Genomic DNA, 19,978 nt, shown 5'->3' on the forward strand with positions numbered 1-19,978 from the left:
TGGAAGATGTGTATGTGTGTGCGTGATGTGTGCGTGTGTGTGTGTGTGTGTGTGTGTGTGCGTGGCACGATGTGTGTGTGTGTGTGTGTGTGTGTGTGGCATGATGAGTGTGTGTGTGTGTGTGTGTGTGTGTGTGTGTGTGGGCTGATGTGTGTGTATGTGTGTGTGTGGCGTGATGTGTGTGTGTGTGGCATGATGTGTGTGTGTGTGTGTGTGTGTGTGTGTGTGTGGGCTGATGTGTGTGTATGTGTGTGTGTGGCGTGATGTCTGTGTGTGTTGGCTGATGTGTGTGTGTATGTATGTGTGTGGCATGATGTGTGTGTATGTGTGTGTGTGGCATGATGTGTGTGTGTGTGGCATGATGTGTGTGTGTGTGTGTGTGTGTGTGTGTGCGTGGCACGATGTGTGTGTGTGTGTGTGTGTGTGTGTGTGGCATGATGAGTGTGTGTGTGTGTGTGTGTGTGGCATGATGTGTGTGTGTGTGGCATGATGTGTGTGTGTGTGTGTGTGTGTGCGTGGCACGATGTGTGTGTGTGTGTGTGTGTGTGTGGCATGATGAGTGTGTGTGTGTGGCCTGATGTGTGTGTATGTGTGTGTGTGGCATGATGTGTGTGTGTGTGTGTGTGTGTGTGGCGTGATGTGTGTGTGTGTGTGTGTGTGTGTGTGTGCGTGCGTGGCATGATGTGTGTGTGTGTGTGCGTATGCGTGCGTGGCATGATGTGTGTGTGGCGTGATGTGTGTGTATGTGTGTGTGTATGTGTGTGTGTGGCGTGATGTGTTTGTGTGTGTGTGGCATGATGTGTGTGTGTGTGTGTGTGTGGCATGATGTGTGTGTGTGTGTGTGTGTGTGTGGCGTGATGTGTGTGTGTGTGTGGCATGATGTGTGTGTATGTGTGTGTGTGGCATGATGTGTGTGTGTGTGTGTGTGTGGCGTGATGTGTGTGTGTGTGTGTGTGTGTGTGTGTGTGTGTGTGTGTGTGTGTGTGCGTGCGTGGCATGATGTGTGTGTGTGTGTGCGTATGCGTGCGTGGCATGATGTGTGTGTGGCGTGATGTGTGTGTATGTGTGTGTGTATGTGTGTGTGTGGCGTGATGTGTTTGTGTGTGTGTGGCATGATGTGTGTGTGTGTGTGTGTGCGTGGCATGATGTGTGTGTGTGTGCGTATGCGTGCGTGGCATAAAGTGTGTGTGTGTGTGTGTGTGTGTGTGGCGTGATGTGTGTGCGTGCGTGATGTGGTGGTGATGCTGAACACAGATGTGTTGTAGTTTTCTCTCAGTCATGGAGTGTGTGAGCGCCGCTCTGTTCCTGCAGCTGTGGACGCAGTTTGATAAAGACGGTGAGTTTCTTCTGTTATTACTGTAGGAACACAGACATACACTCAACTGACCTGAGATCTGCTGACTCTCTGCATCTACAGATGATGGATTTATGGATGAAAGAAAACTGGAGGAGTTCTTACGGCTCGTGATGAAGACTGTAAGTACATAAGTGACATCATCATTCAGATCATTAACACTAAAATAGATACATATTTCATCTTGTCAAATGCATCATTGTTAGGTTGAAAAGTCTTTTATCATTCGTTATTTAGTGTAATAAAATATGCATGATTAATCACAACCTAAGTCCAAATACGTCATTGGGGTCTTTGTGTATTTTGAGAGTCTGTTATTTGATTCACACATCATGAGATTGATGTGTGTGATTGTAGTCAGATGCATCTGAAGTGCAGAAAATGAAAGACAAGATTGTGAGACGTTGTGATATCACAGCAGATGGACGTCTTCACATGGAGCAGGTGACAGCTTCATCTACACATCCATCACAAAACAAACAAACAACTTATATAGTAAATGACCAAAGCAAGCTATGGTTCTTATGATGAGCACAGCTGTTGTTGATGTATATTGGAAAGTATTTTGTTAGTAGAAACTCGTATAAACAACATTTGTCCAAATAAAAACAACAGAAGAAGAATCTGTGGCAGGTCCTCACAACGCTGTGTGTTTGTGTTTCAGGTGGCCGGCGCTCTTTTGCCGAAGCAGGAGAACTTTCTACTGATGTTCCGCAGAGAGACGGCGCTGGATAACAGTCTGGAGTTCATGAGGGTCCGACACGCATACACTCACAGACACACGCACACACACACACACACGTGCTGGACGATGAGTCTCATGTTTGTCTCCTCACAGATCTGGCGTTGCTATGACTCGGACAGCAGCGGATACATTTCTTCTGCGGAGCTGAAGGTGATGTCACTTCCTGTATTGTGTCGTGTCAATCTTCACATGATTGATGTGTCGTGTGTTTTATTGTCAGAGTTTCCTGCAGGATCTCCTCCATCAGCATAACCAACACATCTCCACAGACAAACTGCAGGAGTACACTGATACCATGGTAACGTCAAACCATCCGCCGCTGCCCTAGCAACATCACTCATACACACAGAACTGATGAACTGATGATACACATTCAGCAGATCACAATCAAATGAACGCAAACTGTGTGATTGTGTTTGTATAGACGGAGGTGTTTGATAAGAATCAGGACGGACGTCTGGATCTGAAGGATCTGGCGAGGTGACTGTGAACAAATTCATCATGTCTGAGTCGGACTGTGCTGAAAACACAGATCTATTTAACACTGTTGTGTGTGTGTGTAGGATCCTGGCCCTGAAGGAAAACTTTCTGCTGAAGTTTGAGATGGAGGTGAGTTGAGATGATGTAATGTGAGGTAACGTGAGATGATGTTGTTTATTGTTGTGTGTTGTTTGTTTCAGGCCTGCAGTCAGGAGGATCGCAGGAGAGACTTTGAGAACATTTTTTCTCATTATGACGTGGTAAGAGATGATGTGAAATGAGCTGAAGATGAGATGAGACATGATGCTTGAGTCTTACCGTGTGTGTGTGTGTGTGTCAGAGTAACACAGGAGCACTGGAAGGCGCTGAGGTGGATGGCTTTGTTAAAGACATGATGGAGTTAGTGAAGGTAAAGGTGATGTCATACATCTGCATCTCTTATTAAACAGAACTTTCCAATCAATCAATACTTTTGAGCGATGAATTATATATATATATATTTTTGTTTTAAACAAAGTGCATTCTGGGATTGCCTTTAGAAGTATACATATGAAGTGTTGGTCATAATTCAGTGTCATTTCACTGGCTGGTCTTGCAGAAAGGTTTTGGATTGTGTGTGTAAAAGTGCAGAGAGCGGTGTAGATGTACTGACTGATGTTGTTTTGAAGCCAAGCCTCCATGGATCAGACCTGGACAAGTTCAAACAGGTTCTACTGGGTCACTGTGACATCAATAGAGATGGAAAGATCCAGAAGAATGAGTTGGCGCTGTGTCTGGGACTAAAACTCAATCCCTGAATCCCACACAGTAACCTCGTGAGGAGACCACCTGTGTTCTCTCTGTGTTTATTCTGTGCAACACTATTACATGAATAAACAATAGATGCGATGTGAACAATGATAAAGTGTCTGATCAATTATTCTATGGATAAATAAATGTTTTGCATTTCAAGGATTCGATGTGTTTATTTTGTGTAGTGGGGACTGACCCATTTTTATCATTGTTCATTATTTATTATTATGCTTAATGTTTATAGTGTGTGTGTGTGTGTGAGACAGATGTGTTCTCACTGGTGTGTGTGATAACTGTAATGACAGTAATTAGTGTCCGAACCTGTGTGTGTGTATGTGTGTGCGTGTGTGTGTGATAACTGTAATGACAGTAATTAATGTGTGTATGTGTGTGTGCGTGTGCGCGTGCGCGTGCGATAACTGTAATGACAGTAATTAGTGTCCGAACCTGTGTGTGTGTGTGCGTGTGCGTGAGACAGATGTCCGTACTACGGAAGCCGTAAAGTCCCAAACAAAACAACAAATCGCAAAACAAACAACAAATCTAAAAGCCAAAAAACTGATCCTGAATCGCAATTACAAATCTGAAAACACATTAACAAACCATAAAGCACAACAACAATTCCGGAAACAAAATAACAAGTCAGAAAACAACAAATTTCTTTTGTTTGGCACTTTACGTCAATATTTATGATGTGACCAACGACTGTTATTACGGTGTATTTTTGTAGGTGCAGTGCGCATCATCATCCGGTATTACGGTCTTTGTGTTTACGGTGCGAGGCTCTCTGTGGCTCAAATCTTTAACGCATACGTGCATTCTATTCTCAGAACAGTGTTTGTTTTACCAAAACGTTTTAAATCAAAAGTAAAAAAGACGAAGTGTATTAATAGACAAAATCCGCTCCGGTAATCTGTACGGCAAGATTGAAGGGAGTCATCATCACTATTAACCATAAACGACTGTGATTGGTCCATCTCGGGTAGCGGTGAGATTAGTAACAGCCACATCGTGACCGAGCCGTTTATGTGTTGCTACAGCGGCGGCCTACACAATCGCTTTCACGAAATTAGAATACAATTATATAAAATACGTAGTGACGAGAACAAATATTACAACTATTATTTAATCACATCATCGACAGCGAGCAGCGTGAAGCCCCGCCCCCCCCCTCTGCGTCTGTGTGTGTGACGGGCACGCGCGCGTCTCATGTTTACGAACACGTTGAGAAGACCGCGCACGGTTTATTTTACTGCCGCTTCTGTTAAAACCACGATGACAAACTTCCAGTTTATCGGTGAGCTGAAACACGTGTTCTTCATTTACTAATGCGTGTCATTGATCGTGACATTAAGTGTTTTTGTGCGATGATCACTGAACGCGAACAATCATTCAGTACTATAGTAAACATTCATGGTGTAAGGGAAGTGACACTTCTGTGATTCACCTTCTCACTATAAACACAATCATACTGTTGTGTGACATGAGCGAAGAAAACTCTGATCACATACTAAAGGTCGAATAGTTATTCAATAATCGCCTCATCGCTACGGTTTCATCTCATCGCAATTATTGCACATCTCTATAGGAGACACTAGGGGGAGCTGTACATCTCTATAGGAGACACTAAGGGGGAACTGTAGGCCTGCGTATCGCATATTTTAGTGTATATATTTTAAATAAAGCATGTTTATAACTGTCAAATGTACCACCACAACACAATCACTTAAAAAAAGAAGTATATACCATAAAAAGAACCTAATCAAATTCTTTGATTTAATTGAATATTATTTAAGATAATCTCAGTCTAATTTAATTTAAATAACATAAAAGTCACATTTTATTGCAGAAAAGAAAATGACTGATAGAATTTTAATGGGGTTATAATTCACTCCTGAACAATATACTTCATTTATAAGTATTTGGCGGTTGTATTATTGACAGGTAAAAGCATTAACCTTAAATATATGATGTCTTATATTCAGAACAATATGGTCGTTTCAAAGATGAATAAAGAATGTGTGAGAACCAAATGTCATAATCGTGACAGACCTAAACCGAGAAAACAATGAATCAATCTGAAGTTCACTTAAAACTCTCTTTCTCGTGGTAGATTTCTGTTTGAATTGACCACATGCATGAAGTTATAAGCTGATGTATTTCTGAAACTGTGTGTGTGTGTGTGTGAGTTCAGATATTGGCATTAATCTGACAGATGCCGTGTTCAGAGGAATCTACAGAGGCGCTCAGAAACATGAAGGTAAAATCACAGTAAGTGATGTGTGAGTCTGATTCATCTTCTGTAATAACATCATCATGTGTTTTGTGTCATAGATGATTTCCCACAGACCATTGAGAGAGCACTGAAGGTCGGAGTGCAAAAGGTCAGAAAAGGTCACGATTCGCATGTAAGTGACAGAATTATCTTTAAAAACATTGGGATGTTTTCTTGTAGTTCATCATCACTGGAGGTAACCTGCAGGACAGCAGAGACGCCGTCACGCTCGCACACACCAGAGGTTCACACATCTTGATACTCAACAACATATTCTCACATAATCAAGTATTTTTCATAAAAAAGAGAGTTTCCCACAATGCATTGTGCTTAACGTGACCTTCCAGTGCTTGATGTAATGCTGATGACGATAAACCTTATTCTGGCACAATAACAGTGTGGTGTATTCCAAGCGGTTGTACGTCACACTGTTATGGTGCCAGAATAAGGTTTATCGTCATCAGCTTTTGGGGAAATTGGCACTGGAAGGTCACGTTAAGCAGAATGCATTGTGGGACACTCTTTTTCATGTGGCAGTATTATATGAAGGTTGAACTGATTCTGCGTGTGTGTTCAGGTGAGTTTTACAGTACTGTTGGGTGTCACCCGACGCGCTGTAGTGAGTTTGAAGAGCAGGACTCAGATCAGTACTTGACGTCTCTCAGAGATGTGATGACCAGAAACAGACAGAAGGTGGTCGCTGTAGGAGAATGTGGTCTCGGTAATTCAGCATTTCACCACAATCACTCGCCAGTCTTCTCATCTCATTGCGATTTTATTTAATACGATTGTTTCTTCTTCGAAACTTTACAGATTTTGATCGGTTACAATTTTGTCCTAAAGAAACTCAACTCAAGTGAGTTTTATGTAACATTCTATTTCTAGATCTACAGATGATCTTCAGTGTTTATGAGATGAATAAAGTTACAACACAGACACAATTGAGCGAAAGCGTCTGTTGTCTTCACTCACTGTGTTATCTCATCTCTGTCACAGATACTTTGAGAAACAGTTTGATTTGGCAGAAGAGAGCAGATTACCAATGTTCCTTCATTGCAGAAACGCCCACCGGGAATTCTTGGGTACGACTATCAGTTGTTCTGAAGCGTTTATTTTGTGTGTTATGTTTTTAGATGAACCGTGTCTCTCTCTCTGTCACTCACAGACATTATGAAGAGAAACAGAGACAGATGTGTCGGTGGAGTGGTGAGTGAGATCTTTAATCATTTGATCCGTCACTAGAACATCTGTTGTGTTTCTCAGTTGTGTTATCTCAGGTTCACTCGTTTGATGGAAGCCAGCAGGACGCTACGGCTTTGATTGATCTGGATCTTTATATCGGAATTAACGGCTGGTGAGATGATGGACTCGATTCATCCACACATTTATGATATTCATCAACTTTTCTGCGTACTGTGTTCGTCTTTGCTGTGAGTAGGCATGGGCTGGTATGAGATTTCGATGGTATGATAACCTTTAGCAAAAGTGTCACAGTATTGCAATAACAAATCTAAAATGTGTGATTTTCAAGTGTCTGCGTATACAAACACCAACTTTTCAACTGCACACAAATACATTTTATACATTGCATTACATGACATGACCGCTCACCATATAAACGGTATCACAGAAAAGTGTAGTGGTTTTGAAACCTTGACTCTTTCAGACCTCGGTAAACCTTGAAACCGATATTCGGCCCATGCTAGCTGTGAGCACCTGAGTTTTGACTTTTCCCAGTATATGCTTTAGTTCTTTGAAGACTGCAGAAAATCTGGAGACGATGAAATCCATCCCGACAGACAGACTGATGATTGAAACAGGTTGAGTGAAACCTCTCTAGTCTCAGTTGGGACGTGATCTTCTGCTGTCATACTAATGTCATGTTTTCTGCAGACGCTCCGTGGTGTGCCATCAAAAACACTCATGCAGGAGCAAAACACATCCAAACCATGTTTCCTACTAAGAAGAAATGGGAGGCGGGACATTGTCTGAAAGACCGGAATGAGCCGTGTCACATTATGTACGTCCTGAAATCTCAGTTGTGTTACTACACACAGCCTGTGGGATAAAATCACGTTAAGAACAAGGTTTATTAATAGTTAAAAATAAGTATGGATGTGTATTTCAGTCAAGTTCTGGAGGTGATGGCCGCTGTGAGAGATGAAGATCCAAAGGATTTAGCCGACGCCATTTACGACAACACCATCAGACTGTTCTTCAACCACAGCACTTGATAATGAACCTTTTCTATTTGAATAAACATCACAATACTTCCGCTTCTTGGTGCTTATTCTTGTATTTTTATTGAAACGAGAAAAACAAGCCTACACACAGAAGCAAGAGCAAATACATGCAACACCAAACGAAACAGTGTATTGTGCACTTTATAACAATTTATGACGACTTACAATTCATTTGATAATACAAAGAAAACAACGGCATTCAATTTCACATTATTATTATTATAATATCATTATTATTCGGAAGCTGCGTTCCTTACTCTAGTCCAACATAGATATAAATTGTAATGGGCGTTCACATAATAACTATAACTACAAAAAACAACGTTTTCAAAATCATTGTTCATTCAGGAGATTCACACCATAACCGATACAGAGAACGCACGGTATCGTCGGTATCGCTTTCAGAACGATAAAACATTGACAGCCAATCAAATCTATTCGGCGCTCGCGCGTGTCAAATAGCACACGACACACCGGAAGAGCTCATCACTGAGGTCCTGTTTGTAAAGACAGCAGAAAGAAAATAGATCTCTGGATGAGATACATGACCTCAGCTAGGCTAATGTTGTCAGCGCAAAACTGCACAGTTGCACAGTGAGATATATATGACATGTTTTATTAGACTAGACAAGATTCACTGTTTACACGCACTTGAAGCGGCACGCTGACGACATCTACTGGTTAAAGATCAGTACTTACATGTTCAAAAGCAAAAATGATGTTAAAGCCTTGAAATCGATTCAAGCGAAAGTATAAATCAAATGTGTCTTCGAAAGACAAAAGTTTGCTCGACAGAGTTTCGTGTTCGCACAGGTCTCGTGCAGCAGACGCGTATATTATGTGTTTCTTTCGCGCGAGTTTAGTATAAACATCACGTTATATCCGCTGGTGTGGACGCAGATATACTTGTAGTTTCAGTTATCGTTATAATGTGAACCTTTAGATATATTCTGCGTGTTGTATATTGTGTTAATAAAAAACAAGCCGCGTTCAGACACCTCGGAATTACGATATTTACCACCTCAGCCAGGAAATCATTTCCGAAACGGCGCTGTTAACGCTAATAATGACTTTAAACACGTTACTGAATCATTAGTTACATTCATCTTTAAATCGTGTCACTTATGCCTTTTCCTGTTACGAAATCCAGACGTTTTTGTCCAGGTTTGATGTGGCAAATATCCTAATTCCCAGGTGTCTGGGACGCAAAGTTGAGAGGTTTGGCGCCTTGTCTGTTGTCACTTCCGCGTTCCTCTCGTAGCAACAGCATCAGAGCCAAAATGGCGTCCGGCGGAGATCCTGCGTGACACCGAACCAAGTCACAGGCTGAAAGCAGCGGTTTCCGCGACAGCAGCGACGGCATGGCCTCGGCTCACGGGCGGCTGGGTCAGCAGGTTCTGGCCGTGCTCGATGTGGCTCTGCGGGTTCCGAGCATCTTTATCATTGACGCCATCTTTAACTCGAACTCTGATCCCGGGAGCGCGCTCCTCCGAGCCTTAGGTGAGTCTGCTGGTGCGTCCGTGCGCCGTGTTTTGGGTTCGGTTCGGTTCGTTCGCGTTTCGGTTGTCACGTCACAGAAAATGAGCTTAAATCCACGAACCGAACATGAGACTCGCGAGCTGTCAAAACTCCCACTGACAGCTGATCATAGTTTACACACTGACTTCACTTGTTTATTTATCCTGTTGACGATCATCAGCATCATTATTGACTGTGTGTTGTTTGTTATTGGTATTGGAAACTTAAATGTTGCTTTTCTATATGAATTATTGTACCGTGACGAAATTAGGTTGAGATTATTATCAATATTATTTGTGAGATAAGGTCACGAGTTGTTGACATGAAAGTAAATCAGGTTTTGTTTTTCAGGAGTTCTGGTGTCCGCTGTGGTTCTGGTTTTGTCTCAGAAGTCTCTGTTCAGGTTCTACTCTCTCTTCTCGGCCGTTATGTTGGGAGCGGCGTCCGTTCTGGTGAATTACTACGGCATGTCTCACGCGGACACTTACGGCACTTACCATGCCGCGGCACTGGGCTTGGGACGGGTGCCGCTCAACGGTCCGACACTGTGGCTGGGACTGGCACTGCTGCAGCTGCTCTTCGGATTGGGATACGTGGCGCTGCTCAACGTGCCGCCCACATGTGCCATCCTCGTGGTCCTGGACGTCACAGCCCCCCTATGGGGACTGGTCATGGATCTCCCAGCTGACGTCAGGCGGACGGTGGCGGCGGTCTCTGGGCTGCTGCTGGCGGCGCACGCGGCGGCGAGCCTCCTGCTGAGACTCAAGCGCTTCTATTACTCCTGTCGCTACGTTCACCTGCTGCTGCGGCACATGTACCGTATCTATGGCCTGCAGCTACTGCTGGAGGACACCTGGAAGCGCATCCGCTTCCCTGACATCCTCCGCGTCTTCTGGCTGACGCGAGTGACGGCGCAGGCCGTGGTGCTGGTGTACGTGGTGAGGGCGGTGCGGTCCGAGAGTGGCCTGCAGCTCACATGGGACGTGTTCTGGGACCTGTTCAGCAACCTGATCATCAGCGGCTGCGACTCCACGCTCACCGTGCTGGGCATGAGCGCCGTAATCTCGTCTCTGGCTCACTACCTGGGCCTGAGCATCCTGGCCTTCATCGGCTCCACGGAAGAGGAGGACAAGAGGCTGGGCTTCGTGGCGCCTGTGCTGTTCTTCATCCTGGCCCTGCAGACGGGTCTGAGCGGGCTGGACCCCGAGGAGCGCCTGGTGCGCCTCAACCGCAACATGTGCCTTCTGCTCACGGCCATCCTGCACTTCATCCACGGCATGACGGACCCGGTGCTCATGTCGCTGAGTGCCTCGCACGTCTCCTCGGCCCGCCGGCACCTGCCCGTTCTGCTGGTGTCTGCGCTCCTGTTCGCGCTGCCCGTCTTGCTCAGTCACGCGTTGTGGCGTCGCTTTGTGCTCAACACCTGGCTGTTCGCAGTCACCGCCTTCTGCGTGGAGCTCTGCCTGAAGGTGCTGGTGTCGCTCACCGTCTACAGCCTCTTCATGATCGACGGCTTCTACAACGTTCTGTGGGAGAAGCTGGACGATTACGTCTACTACGTCCGCTCGGCCGGCAACATCATCGAGTTCGTCTTCGGCGTGATCATGTTTGGGAACGGCGCCTACACCATGATGTTCGAGTCGGGCAGTAAAATCCGGGCCTGCATGATGTGCCTGCACGCCTACTTCAACATCTACCTGCAGGCCAAGAACGGCTGGAAGACCTTCATCAACCGTCGGACGGCAGTCAAAAAGATCAACTCGCTGCCCGAGATCAAAGGGGCGGAGCTCCGGGACATCGAGGACGTCTGTGCCATCTGCTACCAGGAGTTTGCCGCCTCGGCACGCATCACCCCCTGCCACCACTACTTCCACGCGCTCTGCCTCCGTAAGTGGCTCTACATCCAAGACACTTGTCCCATGTGCCATCAGCGCGTCTACGTGGAGGAGGACGCCCGCGAGCACGCTGCTTTCTTCAATAACAACGGCTACGCCGCGCCGGGGCAGGAGCGGCCTGAGGACGGGGATAGGCCAGATGCTCCGGAGGAGGCCGAGCCGGTAGAGGCGGAGCCTGAAAATCAACTCTTGGAGGACAACGACAGTATCGAGTATGACGAAGAGGAGTGGGGCACGCAGCCCGGCTTGACGCACATCGAGGAGGAGTACATGGACGATGACACCGACTCTAATTGACCCGTAGCTGTCGCCGCTCACGTTTCAGGATCAGGAATGTTGTTTTAGTGACGTCTCTGCTTTCGTTCAAGGGCTGACATGCTTGTGTTCGTGCTACAGAGCTACTGTACCTCGATATGATCACTACTGGTCTCTTGTGTGACCTTCCTGCTAATTGTGTACGTTATTGTACATGTCATTAATAATTTGACAGCTCTCATTATCACATACACTGTGCTTGTTATTTTACTTTATTTTTCTTCTGTCTCAGACGGGTTACTTGTGTTTGTTTGATTTGGGCTGAAATGATTGATTTGGATGTACATAAATAATAAGCCTTAGTTCTTGCGTAAATAAAATGATTAGCTAAAGCTTGACGCTGTGAAGTAATTGACTCTTTTTATGTCTCATCATTTCATCATCTTTGTTTACAGTCCTGTTCAAAAGTTTGGAATCACTGTGAAACTATATTCAATTCATCACCATTTATAGTGAAGTCGCTTCGTTCTGTTTACAGCTGTGATTCTGATATTCACATGTGTGATGATATGACAAGAGCTCAACATGTCAATGACTCTTAATTTGTATTTATATTATATTTATTTCATGTGTGGTTTGTTTTGTGAATCTCATCTCTGATGTTTCTCTTCTGTGCTCTCAGTGTAACACACCAGGGACCCGTTTCAATAAGGAGGTTCAAGCAACACTGAGTTAAAATATGAACTCTGAGTTGATTTACTCAGATAATCGCTACTCTGAGTTTTCTGTTTCAGAACAGCTGGTTTCAATGAGTTCAATCCACTCTGAGTAAGTTTACTCAAGGTTACGCGTGTTCATCGCGGCTTTAAAAAGCCATCATCAATTGAGCGAAGATAACATGATTCACCATGGCAACGCCACGTGACAAAAAGCGTTCCGTTTATTTCTCGCAGTCGAATTGGAGGCACTATATATATGTGTATATATACACATTTACATGTAAGATATACATATATATATATATAAACACATATATACCTTCGATTTTTGTCATGTAGGTGCAATCCTTCTGCAATAAAAAGAACATGGCAGCAGCTGAAAATAAAATATAAAAACATCATTCAGTCCGGTGAGTTAAATGCTCTTGCTTGTAGGATGCCTGACTGGGAAATGTTTGATATATTTAATAAACTGGCTTTGAAAGTTATGAGGATATGAGAACCGAGCACTGTGGCTATAGAAGACAAAAAACTGGCCATTCTTGCCCCTGCTCCAGCTGTGTGTAACGGAGTGAAGAGCTGTGCAGTGTGTAAGACTCACTCCCAGACCAACAGAGACGCTCTACGGCTCATCGTTACAGCGCCCGTCTCCCATTCGGGCCAACGTCGGTTCGAAGACCGCGCGAGTGGGACCGGCTACATGTGCACACAATCACATTGGGAAATCCTTAAGGGTATTTGAATTATTAGCTGCAGCAAGAGCACATTTATTTGATCAGCTTATTCAGAAAGGCGTTCACCATTCACCTGCAATCTTATGAAACTCCTCTTTGATGGCTCTCAAAGGAAGCTTAACACAAATGTATAAAAAGTGCTCGAGAGCGATTCACACTTTTCTTACTGCTCTGCATACAGTTGCCTTGCTAACGTGTTCTGCATCCCCGGTGTTATAAAGAAAGCTTCCGTTAGCAAAGAAACGTGACCATAAAAATAATCTGCTCAGATGTAAGAGCGCATTCACGAGAGAGGTTTGTGATGTAAGGATGAAGCAGATTGTGGATATATTTAATGGACTGTAAAGAAAAACTGTATCGCTCAAATAAAAAATCCTCCGGATATGATAAAACATCCAAACGGGTCTTCACCATATATTCTCTACCGACGTAAATTTAACTCTCTCCAAATGAATGCAGCTTCCTCATCTACGGGTTCCTGAATAAACGGACATTTAATGTCTGTGTTACGAACTTGTGCGCGATTAAGGAAAACGAATGAATAAACAAACGGCGAAGGCAATTTCAACACCGCTCGCGCTTCTAAAAGGGGCGGAGATTGAAACAAACCTCGGGTTAGTGGAATAAAACCTGCTCCCGACCAGGTTAGGTTCACAGAGTAGGTTACTATGGTTACTCACTCTAAGTATAATATACCTCGATTTCTGAAACGGGCTTGACTTACCCCGCGGTCACGGGTTTGATATACCTCGCGTTCTGAAACTGAAAACCCAGAGTATCCCGTTTTCTGGGGTTAACTTACTCTGAGTTTGCACTTACCCTGCTTTCTGAAACGGGTCCCAGTTCATGCGGTCATGAATGCTTTGCCATTACACAAAACAATTCCTATACGTTATAAATACACATTTGAGTTAATGCACACAGTTCTAGTGTGACTAGTGCTTTTGGAAATATTTGTGGGGAATCGAGTGATCCTCTGTATCTGGTTCAAATAAATATTTCTCTGTGATTCCAAACATTTGGATGTAAATTGTAAAAGAATGTAGAAAAAAGGTTGATTCAAGTGTGCTGCAGGATACTTTTTATTAACAAAGCACATTCAGAAGATTAAGTTTTTAGGAGGGTGGTGTTAATAGAACGTGTCCCACAATCTCATATGAAAACACATGTTTTTCTTTATTTAATTTAAGGTCAGTTTAAACACATTATGCACACAATCAGGTTGATTTGAAACGTTCCAAAATCTCAGTGTGAATGAACAGTCATGTGAGACCGGTGATTTCTCACGCAAATGTCCAGACACATGCATGGATGAGGACAGACATCACTACAGTATTGAGGTGTAAACTCACTTTTCATATTAATCGATTTCATTATTAGTCTGTAGTGAATGAATCTTTATGTCCATACACATATTTACACAGGTCTTGTATTCTGGAAAAGCTGATGAAAGTGTATTTAGGATGTGTATTTATTTCAGGACATTAAAAAACAAAGATGAACTTCATGACTTCAAACAGACACCATAAAACACCCAGAAGACGGTCTGTGATTTTCACAATACAGCACAGTTGGTCTGAACTGATCATGTAGTCAATTCTAGTTCTTCAGTTGAGGTGTACGTGGCTCTTTTTATTTTACTTATAACTATATTTAATTTCGCATTTGGAAGAGCCTTAGCTTCATCTGTTGTTGGCACTAGATGTAAGTTTGCGTGTGAACATGAATCTAAATTCACTTCACGTCTAATAACTCACGTGTGCTGTGTTGGTCACTCACATGTGTATGTGGTTGAGGGATTTGAACTGGTTTATTCACAAAGTGAGAAAAACGATTCATTGACTCAAAATTCAGAAAGCACTTTACACTTTAAATCATTTCAAGAAAACGTTTTTATTGACAAAAGTAAACGAAAACACACACTGGAACATTCTAATGATGATCAAGATTAACATGACATGATTTGGCAGGTCTGTGTGAAAGCGACTTTAAACGTGTGCGTGACCTGCTGGTGTCCAAGCCTTCTGTGAGTGTCTTTCACACAGATAAATGTTTCAAGTAAATTTTGAATAATGTGTCTCCATGTGTGTCTTTAAAACAGTACGGCACTGCTACATATATCCGTTGTATAGTGATTTCTAGAGAAGTGAAGGGTGATGTTGAGTGTCCGTCTAATTTTCTGCTGTTTTCTCCTTCTTCACTTGTCCCGGCCCGTCATCAGACGGAAACTCGTCCTCCCGCTCACAGCTCACCTCCACGGTGATGGATGCAGACGTGGCGGCGGAGAGACGCTGACAGCGGGCCTGGTGTTTCAAGAAACTGTCCCTCCAGACGATCTTCTTGCCGCAGAAGACGCACTCGTATGGCCGCAGGCTTCCGTGAGTCTTGACGTGTTTGGTCAGGTGGTGTTTCATTTTGAAGCTCTTGGAGCACACGGGACAGGCGAACGGACGGAGATTCAGGTGCTGCATTTTGACGTGCCGGTCGCGCATGCTCTTCAGCGTGTAGGCTTTACCGCAGTGGCAGTAGTGAACTTTGCCCGCGTAGGACGTCCCAGAGAGAGGAGATGAGGGGGAGGTGAGTGGAGGAGAGGAAGAAGGCGGAACGGAGGAGGACTGCGACGTCGGCGAGACGGTCTGGGGCCACGAGAGCTCGGACGGTCCCGGCGCAAACTCGTCGGGGGGCACGAGGAGCAAAGGACGCTGGGAAACTTGCCCCGTGGACTCCTGAATCTCATCGTAAGTCTGGAATTCGCCGTCGGTGAACCGGCCAATGTCCATTCCGTCTTCGTCGACCTCCTCGGCACGACCTCTTCCGGCGGAGTCTTTCTTGCTGTCCGACCGAGCGCACAAACCCGGCGGCCAATCGGCATCGCCGTGCCACTGCTGGGGTGGATCCGTATGAGATGGATGGCACACTTCGCTCCCTCCGCACTCCCTCTCTCTGAGACGTCCCCCTGAGAGAAGACAAGAGCAGACAAAAGAGTGAGAAACATGTCAGTGCCGCAGGCGGGTGAAGCTCTCCCGGGTGGACGGCAGTTAAACAGCTGTGATGAAGAAGCTCCACTCACCAGCCTGATGCTCCTCACACTTCACTCTCACTTTCTCTTCTTCCGAGAGCTCTCCCACCCCTTCGTCCGCCTCCATCCACCTCTCCCCTTTCCTCCTGTGCTCCTCTTCCTCTCGGGCTCTTTGGAGGCGTGTTCGGAACCTGTGGCGTGCGCCGGAGTCGACTTCGCTTTCAACGTTGTGCGTCAGAGGTACGACGGAGCAGCTGTGATCTCCTCCCGCATTGTGACAGTCGGGCCGTGGAGACTCCACTTTGAGGGGGATGGAAAGGCTGCTTCTGGCCCACCTGCCCTGCTGCTGATGAGGACGCCTCCAGGTGGCCAGAGGAGGCAACGCGCCATGCTCCCTCTTCTCCAGGGCGACGCTTTGCTCGCCCGCTCCTCTGTCCTGCTCCTCCGCAAAACAGCAGTCCGAGCTGCTGGGTGACTGGTGGCTCGAGGAGGTCGCCCCGCCTGGGCTGAGCTGGGCTAAAGGTCGTGACCTCTTAAGGATGTCTGTGCACTTGTCTACGATGTGCCACATCTGAAGGAAACTGGCAACGGTGACGTAGTTGACGATGTCGTCACGTACGATGCTGAGCTGTCCCGTGTACACGGAGGTTAAGACGCTCTCGAACGCCAAAGGATCCATCACAGAGGGAAGAGAAACCGTGGTTACGTTCTTCAACAGAACCTAAGGACCAATCACAACACACACAAGCTGTTATACTAACCATCTCTCTAAATGTCACTGTTTGTGAAGCTCACTTTTCAGCATTTGAAAACTGATGTTTACCAGTTAGCATGTTGAACTTTGTGAGTTGGGTTTAGATTCTGGGATCACTTATTATAAATAAATAGCATTCTTTTAATACAGTAAGAAAATGTTTATGTCTACTTTTCAAAACTTGAAGTCACTTAAAGCTTGTTATTTATTAACAGGTCCTCACAGGATTAAAAATGACAAGTATGAAAAGACCTTGAGTTCATCTGATATTTCTCGATAACCATCTGGAGATAAATACTGTTGTATATACTTTTGTAGATACTGCAATGTTTTTAAAGGGCCAATCGGATGAAGATCCAAAATGTTCTGTGTTTAAGTGCTATAATCGGGTCCCAGGAGCATCTAGCGACTCATGAAGAAGAAGAACCCTGCAACTTTGTTTTGGTGAGCCTTTTTCTGTAAGCATGTGAGAAATCGAGCCAATCAGATTTCGCTCCCCTCATGACATAGAAAGGGGTTCCTATTACAATTTTACGGCCCATTATTCTGCATGTTTACACCCACTGCATGGCCATGGCATGCACTACACCAGTGTTTCCAAACCCTGGTTCTCCGGGCACACTTCCCACAATGTTAGAAACGTCTCCCTTATTAACAAACTAACAAGTTGATGAGTTGAATCAGGTTGAATCTAAAACATTCTGGGAGGTGTTACCTGAGGACCAGCATTTAGAAACACAATAGGCTTGTTCGACTTGATGCTGATGACACAAGAGCGATTCGGAAAAAAACATAAAAAGTTGGCTCTTGCAGTACTTTGATGTCATCCACCTGTCGGATCTTGCCTTACATGCGCGCGACGGAAGGGGGGTGAGGTGCACAGTAACTCATTAGCATTTAAGGAGACATACACCACATCGGGTTAGTGTGAGTGCAAGTGTTTACACAACCATTGAGTGTTTTTATTATGTTACAGACATTCATAAAGATCCAAATAAAGCATGCAAACTTGATGAAAATGTTCATCCGATGACCCCTTTAAACCATAATTCATACTACAGTGTGTTTTGGACTACCAGTCTAAAGATTCCAGTAATAAACAAATAACTTCTAAACTATTGAATCTCAAATCAGTATTTTGTGATTTCTAGGTTACTAGATGATGATGATGATGATTATGATGTGCAGTCTTGTCTTTAAAAGCACGCTGACCTCACCTGGTCATGAAAGTAGGGAGATGAAGCGGCCAGCACACAGCGGTGGGCTCGGAACACCTGACCTTGCACCTGGATGGACAGGTCGCATAACTGACCCTCCTCGCGCTGCCGGTTGAGGTTCTCCAGAACGGACGCGCGGACGCTCGGGAAACACACGTGCAGGACCGGACCGAGCGGAGCGCTGGGGCGGCCGAGCATCTGCTCCATCCTGCGGGGAGACAAACATCATCAGTAAAACACACGCGATAACAGGCCTGCAGATCAGACACACTAACGCATACAGTCGCATGTAAACAACACACTGTCCCCGACGATCACGTGTGTAGCTGTGCAACAACATGCGGTTAAACCGTCGTCACTATCAGCTGGTTTGAATTGTCGACCTTGTTTATTGGTCGATTGATCTGATTTATAACATTGATACAGTGACGCAATCGTGCTTGTTTTAGTGATCTTACCTGCTGTTTGTGTGATAGACGAGAGCTCTGAGTCTGCGGAAGAGAAGAGATAACTCCGCCCCTCCTGCCTGAAGAAACACTGCGCAGACCGATCGACCAATGACGTCATAGCATCGCGAGGGTGATTCGTCCAGTCGGCTGGACCTAGTGGGCGGGGCTCCACCTCTGTGGTCCTCGTCAAGTACTTTAATGGTCTTCTATTGTTCTCTTCTTTTCATCATTCACAAATAACAAAACTATGTGTGTGTTTTTAACAACTGTCAATCTCAAATGTCGTATATTATTTCCATCTTGAATGAATCGTTTCTTTATTGCTTCTCTTTTGATTTTGCTCTGATGTAAGTCAATGTGAACGCTCTCTTCATCCCTGCCGCCTTCTTTCCATCGCATTAGCGGGAGGTTTGTGAATTGGTTTCACCTGATTCATTCGTATAATAAAGTTTTTTATACGCATACATGCCAACAGTCTGGTAAACATAATGTCGATTTCATTCTAATATGACTCAACCTTCATGTATGCATTATACTTTTCCAATAAGTAACCAGTCTGACAGATCTGAAAGAAAAAGATCTAGGCGTTATATTAGACAGCAACCTGTCATTTAGAAATCACATCTCAAATGTCACAAAAACAGCCTTTTTCCACCTAAGAAATGTTGCCAAATGATGAAATATTCTGTGTGTTGCTGACGCGGAGAAGCTTATTCATGCATTTATGACCTCAAGAATGACTACTGTAATGATCTACTTAGTGTTTGTCCTGCATCATCAATAAACAAACTACAGTTAGTTCAGAAAATACCATCACATAACCCCAATGTTATCAACCCTTCACTGGCTGATCAACAATTTCAGCCCATAAAAATGCAAGCCCTGAAAATACAATGCATTACAATGCAAGCATGGTTAATGCGATGCATATTTTTTCCAGTGTATTTCAACAGGCTTTTTATTTCAAACACATTTGACATTATTTTACTTCCATATAAACAGAGGCGCACTTCATCCTTACACTGCATTAAGATGTATAAAACATTTGCTACCCCAATGAATTTCTTGTGTAATTAAAATAGAACGACACATCTTAAATGTTCTAAAAAGTTGTTTGTATGTTTGTTGTTTTTTACAGGAGTATATGCTGCTGCTTCTCCTCCTCCGCTCCGTCTTCATCATCAAATAGCTTCAAATCTGCAAAATAAAATTGGCCTTCTTCCGCATTTTCTTTGCCGCCTTTTTTGTCACTTTGGTTCCTTGTTGATTTCTTTGACTTTGTTTTACTTTTTCATTTTTTTGTTACCAATAAATTTCATTTTTATAACCAATTCAGTTTGTCTGTTGTTCTGTTTTAATGCAATTCAACAATGAATAGGCCATATCACAATCTTAAAATGTTGTGTTGGGCCAACGTTGGGTGCTGACGTTGGCCCAACGTAATTTTGTCTGTTGGCCCAATGTTGTTTTAGTGGTTTTTAGGTTGGCAGAAGGTTGGCAAGGTATTATTTAGGTTGGCAGAAGGTCTG

The 19,978-nt window shown here is 44.3% G+C and overlaps 4 protein-coding genes across 7 annotated transcripts; 3 read left to right on the forward strand and 1 right to left on the reverse strand.

Annotated features, from left to right (window-relative positions):
- The first annotated feature begins 1,258 nt into the window (after window positions 1–1,258).
- On the forward strand, window positions 1,259–3,528 carry LOC306910032 (secretagogin). Its single transcript, XM_079484243.1, has 11 exons — window positions 1,259–1,336; window positions 1,418–1,476; window positions 1,712–1,798; window positions 2,019–2,108; window positions 2,193–2,249; window positions 2,320–2,397; window positions 2,524–2,579; window positions 2,663–2,708; window positions 2,780–2,839; window positions 2,920–2,988; window positions 3,248–3,528. The coding sequence occupies exons 1-11, from the start codon at window positions 1,279–1,281 to the stop codon at window positions 3,374–3,376; spliced, it is 789 nt and encodes a 262-aa protein (XP_079340369.1). The 5' UTR covers window positions 1,259–1,278; the 3' UTR covers window positions 3,377–3,528.
- A 597-nt stretch (window positions 3,529–4,125) lies between these two features.
- Window positions 4,126–7,921, forward strand: tatdn1 (TatD DNase domain containing 1). 2 transcript variants are annotated; one of them, XM_079484352.1, is made up of 12 exons: window positions 4,126–4,668; window positions 5,566–5,631; window positions 5,706–5,755; window positions 5,827–5,890; window positions 6,224–6,367; window positions 6,460–6,502; window positions 6,643–6,728; window positions 6,812–6,852; window positions 6,924–7,000; window positions 7,396–7,466; window positions 7,540–7,666; window positions 7,775–7,921. In XM_079484352.1, the coding sequence occupies exons 1-12, from the start codon at window positions 4,581–4,583 to the stop codon at window positions 7,878–7,880; spliced, it is 963 nt and encodes a 320-aa protein (XP_079340478.1). In that variant the 5' UTR covers window positions 4,126–4,580; the 3' UTR covers window positions 7,881–7,921. The 2 variants fall into 2 exon arrangements, with proteins under 2 accessions (XP_079340478.1, XP_079340477.1); XM_079484351.1 differs by having other exon boundaries at window positions 4,553–4,668; window positions 7,384–7,466.
- A 408-nt stretch (window positions 7,922–8,329) lies between these two features.
- rnf139 (ring finger protein 139) lies at window positions 8,330–11,955 on the forward strand. The gene is made up of 3 exons (XM_079484350.1): window positions 8,330–8,475; window positions 9,054–9,389; window positions 9,759–11,955. Exons 2-3 carry the CDS (start codon window positions 9,251–9,253, stop codon window positions 11,597–11,599), a joined length of 1,980 nt encoding a protein of 659 aa, XP_079340476.1. The 5' UTR covers window positions 8,330–8,475; window positions 9,054–9,250; the 3' UTR covers window positions 11,600–11,955.
- A 2,929-nt stretch (window positions 11,956–14,884) lies between these two features.
- On the reverse strand, window positions 14,885–18,530 carry zbtb22a (zinc finger and BTB domain containing 22a). 3 transcript variants are annotated; one of them, XM_079484615.1, is made up of 4 exons: window positions 18,459–18,530; window positions 18,001–18,208; window positions 16,081–16,750; window positions 14,885–15,966 (listed from the first exon to the last, which is right to left on the reverse strand). In XM_079484615.1, the coding sequence occupies exons 2-4, from the start codon at window positions 18,205–18,207 to the stop codon at window positions 15,182–15,184; spliced, it is 1,662 nt and encodes a 553-aa protein (XP_079340741.1). In that variant the 5' UTR covers window position 18,208; window positions 18,459–18,530; the 3' UTR covers window positions 14,885–15,181. The 3 variants fall into 3 exon arrangements, with proteins under 3 accessions (XP_079340741.1, XP_079340740.1, XP_079340739.1); XM_079484614.1 differs by lacking the exon at window positions 18,459–18,530 and adding an exon at window positions 18,303–18,450; XM_079484613.1 differs by lacking the exon at window positions 18,459–18,530 and adding an exon at window positions 18,282–18,443.
- Window positions 18,531–19,978: the final 1,448 nt, after the last annotated feature.

The sequence above is a fragment of the Barbatula barbatula genome, assembly GCF_947034865.1.
Source record: "Barbatula barbatula genome assembly, chromosome: 21".
NCBI lineage: Eukaryota > Metazoa > Chordata > Actinopteri > Cypriniformes > Nemacheilidae > Barbatula > Barbatula barbatula.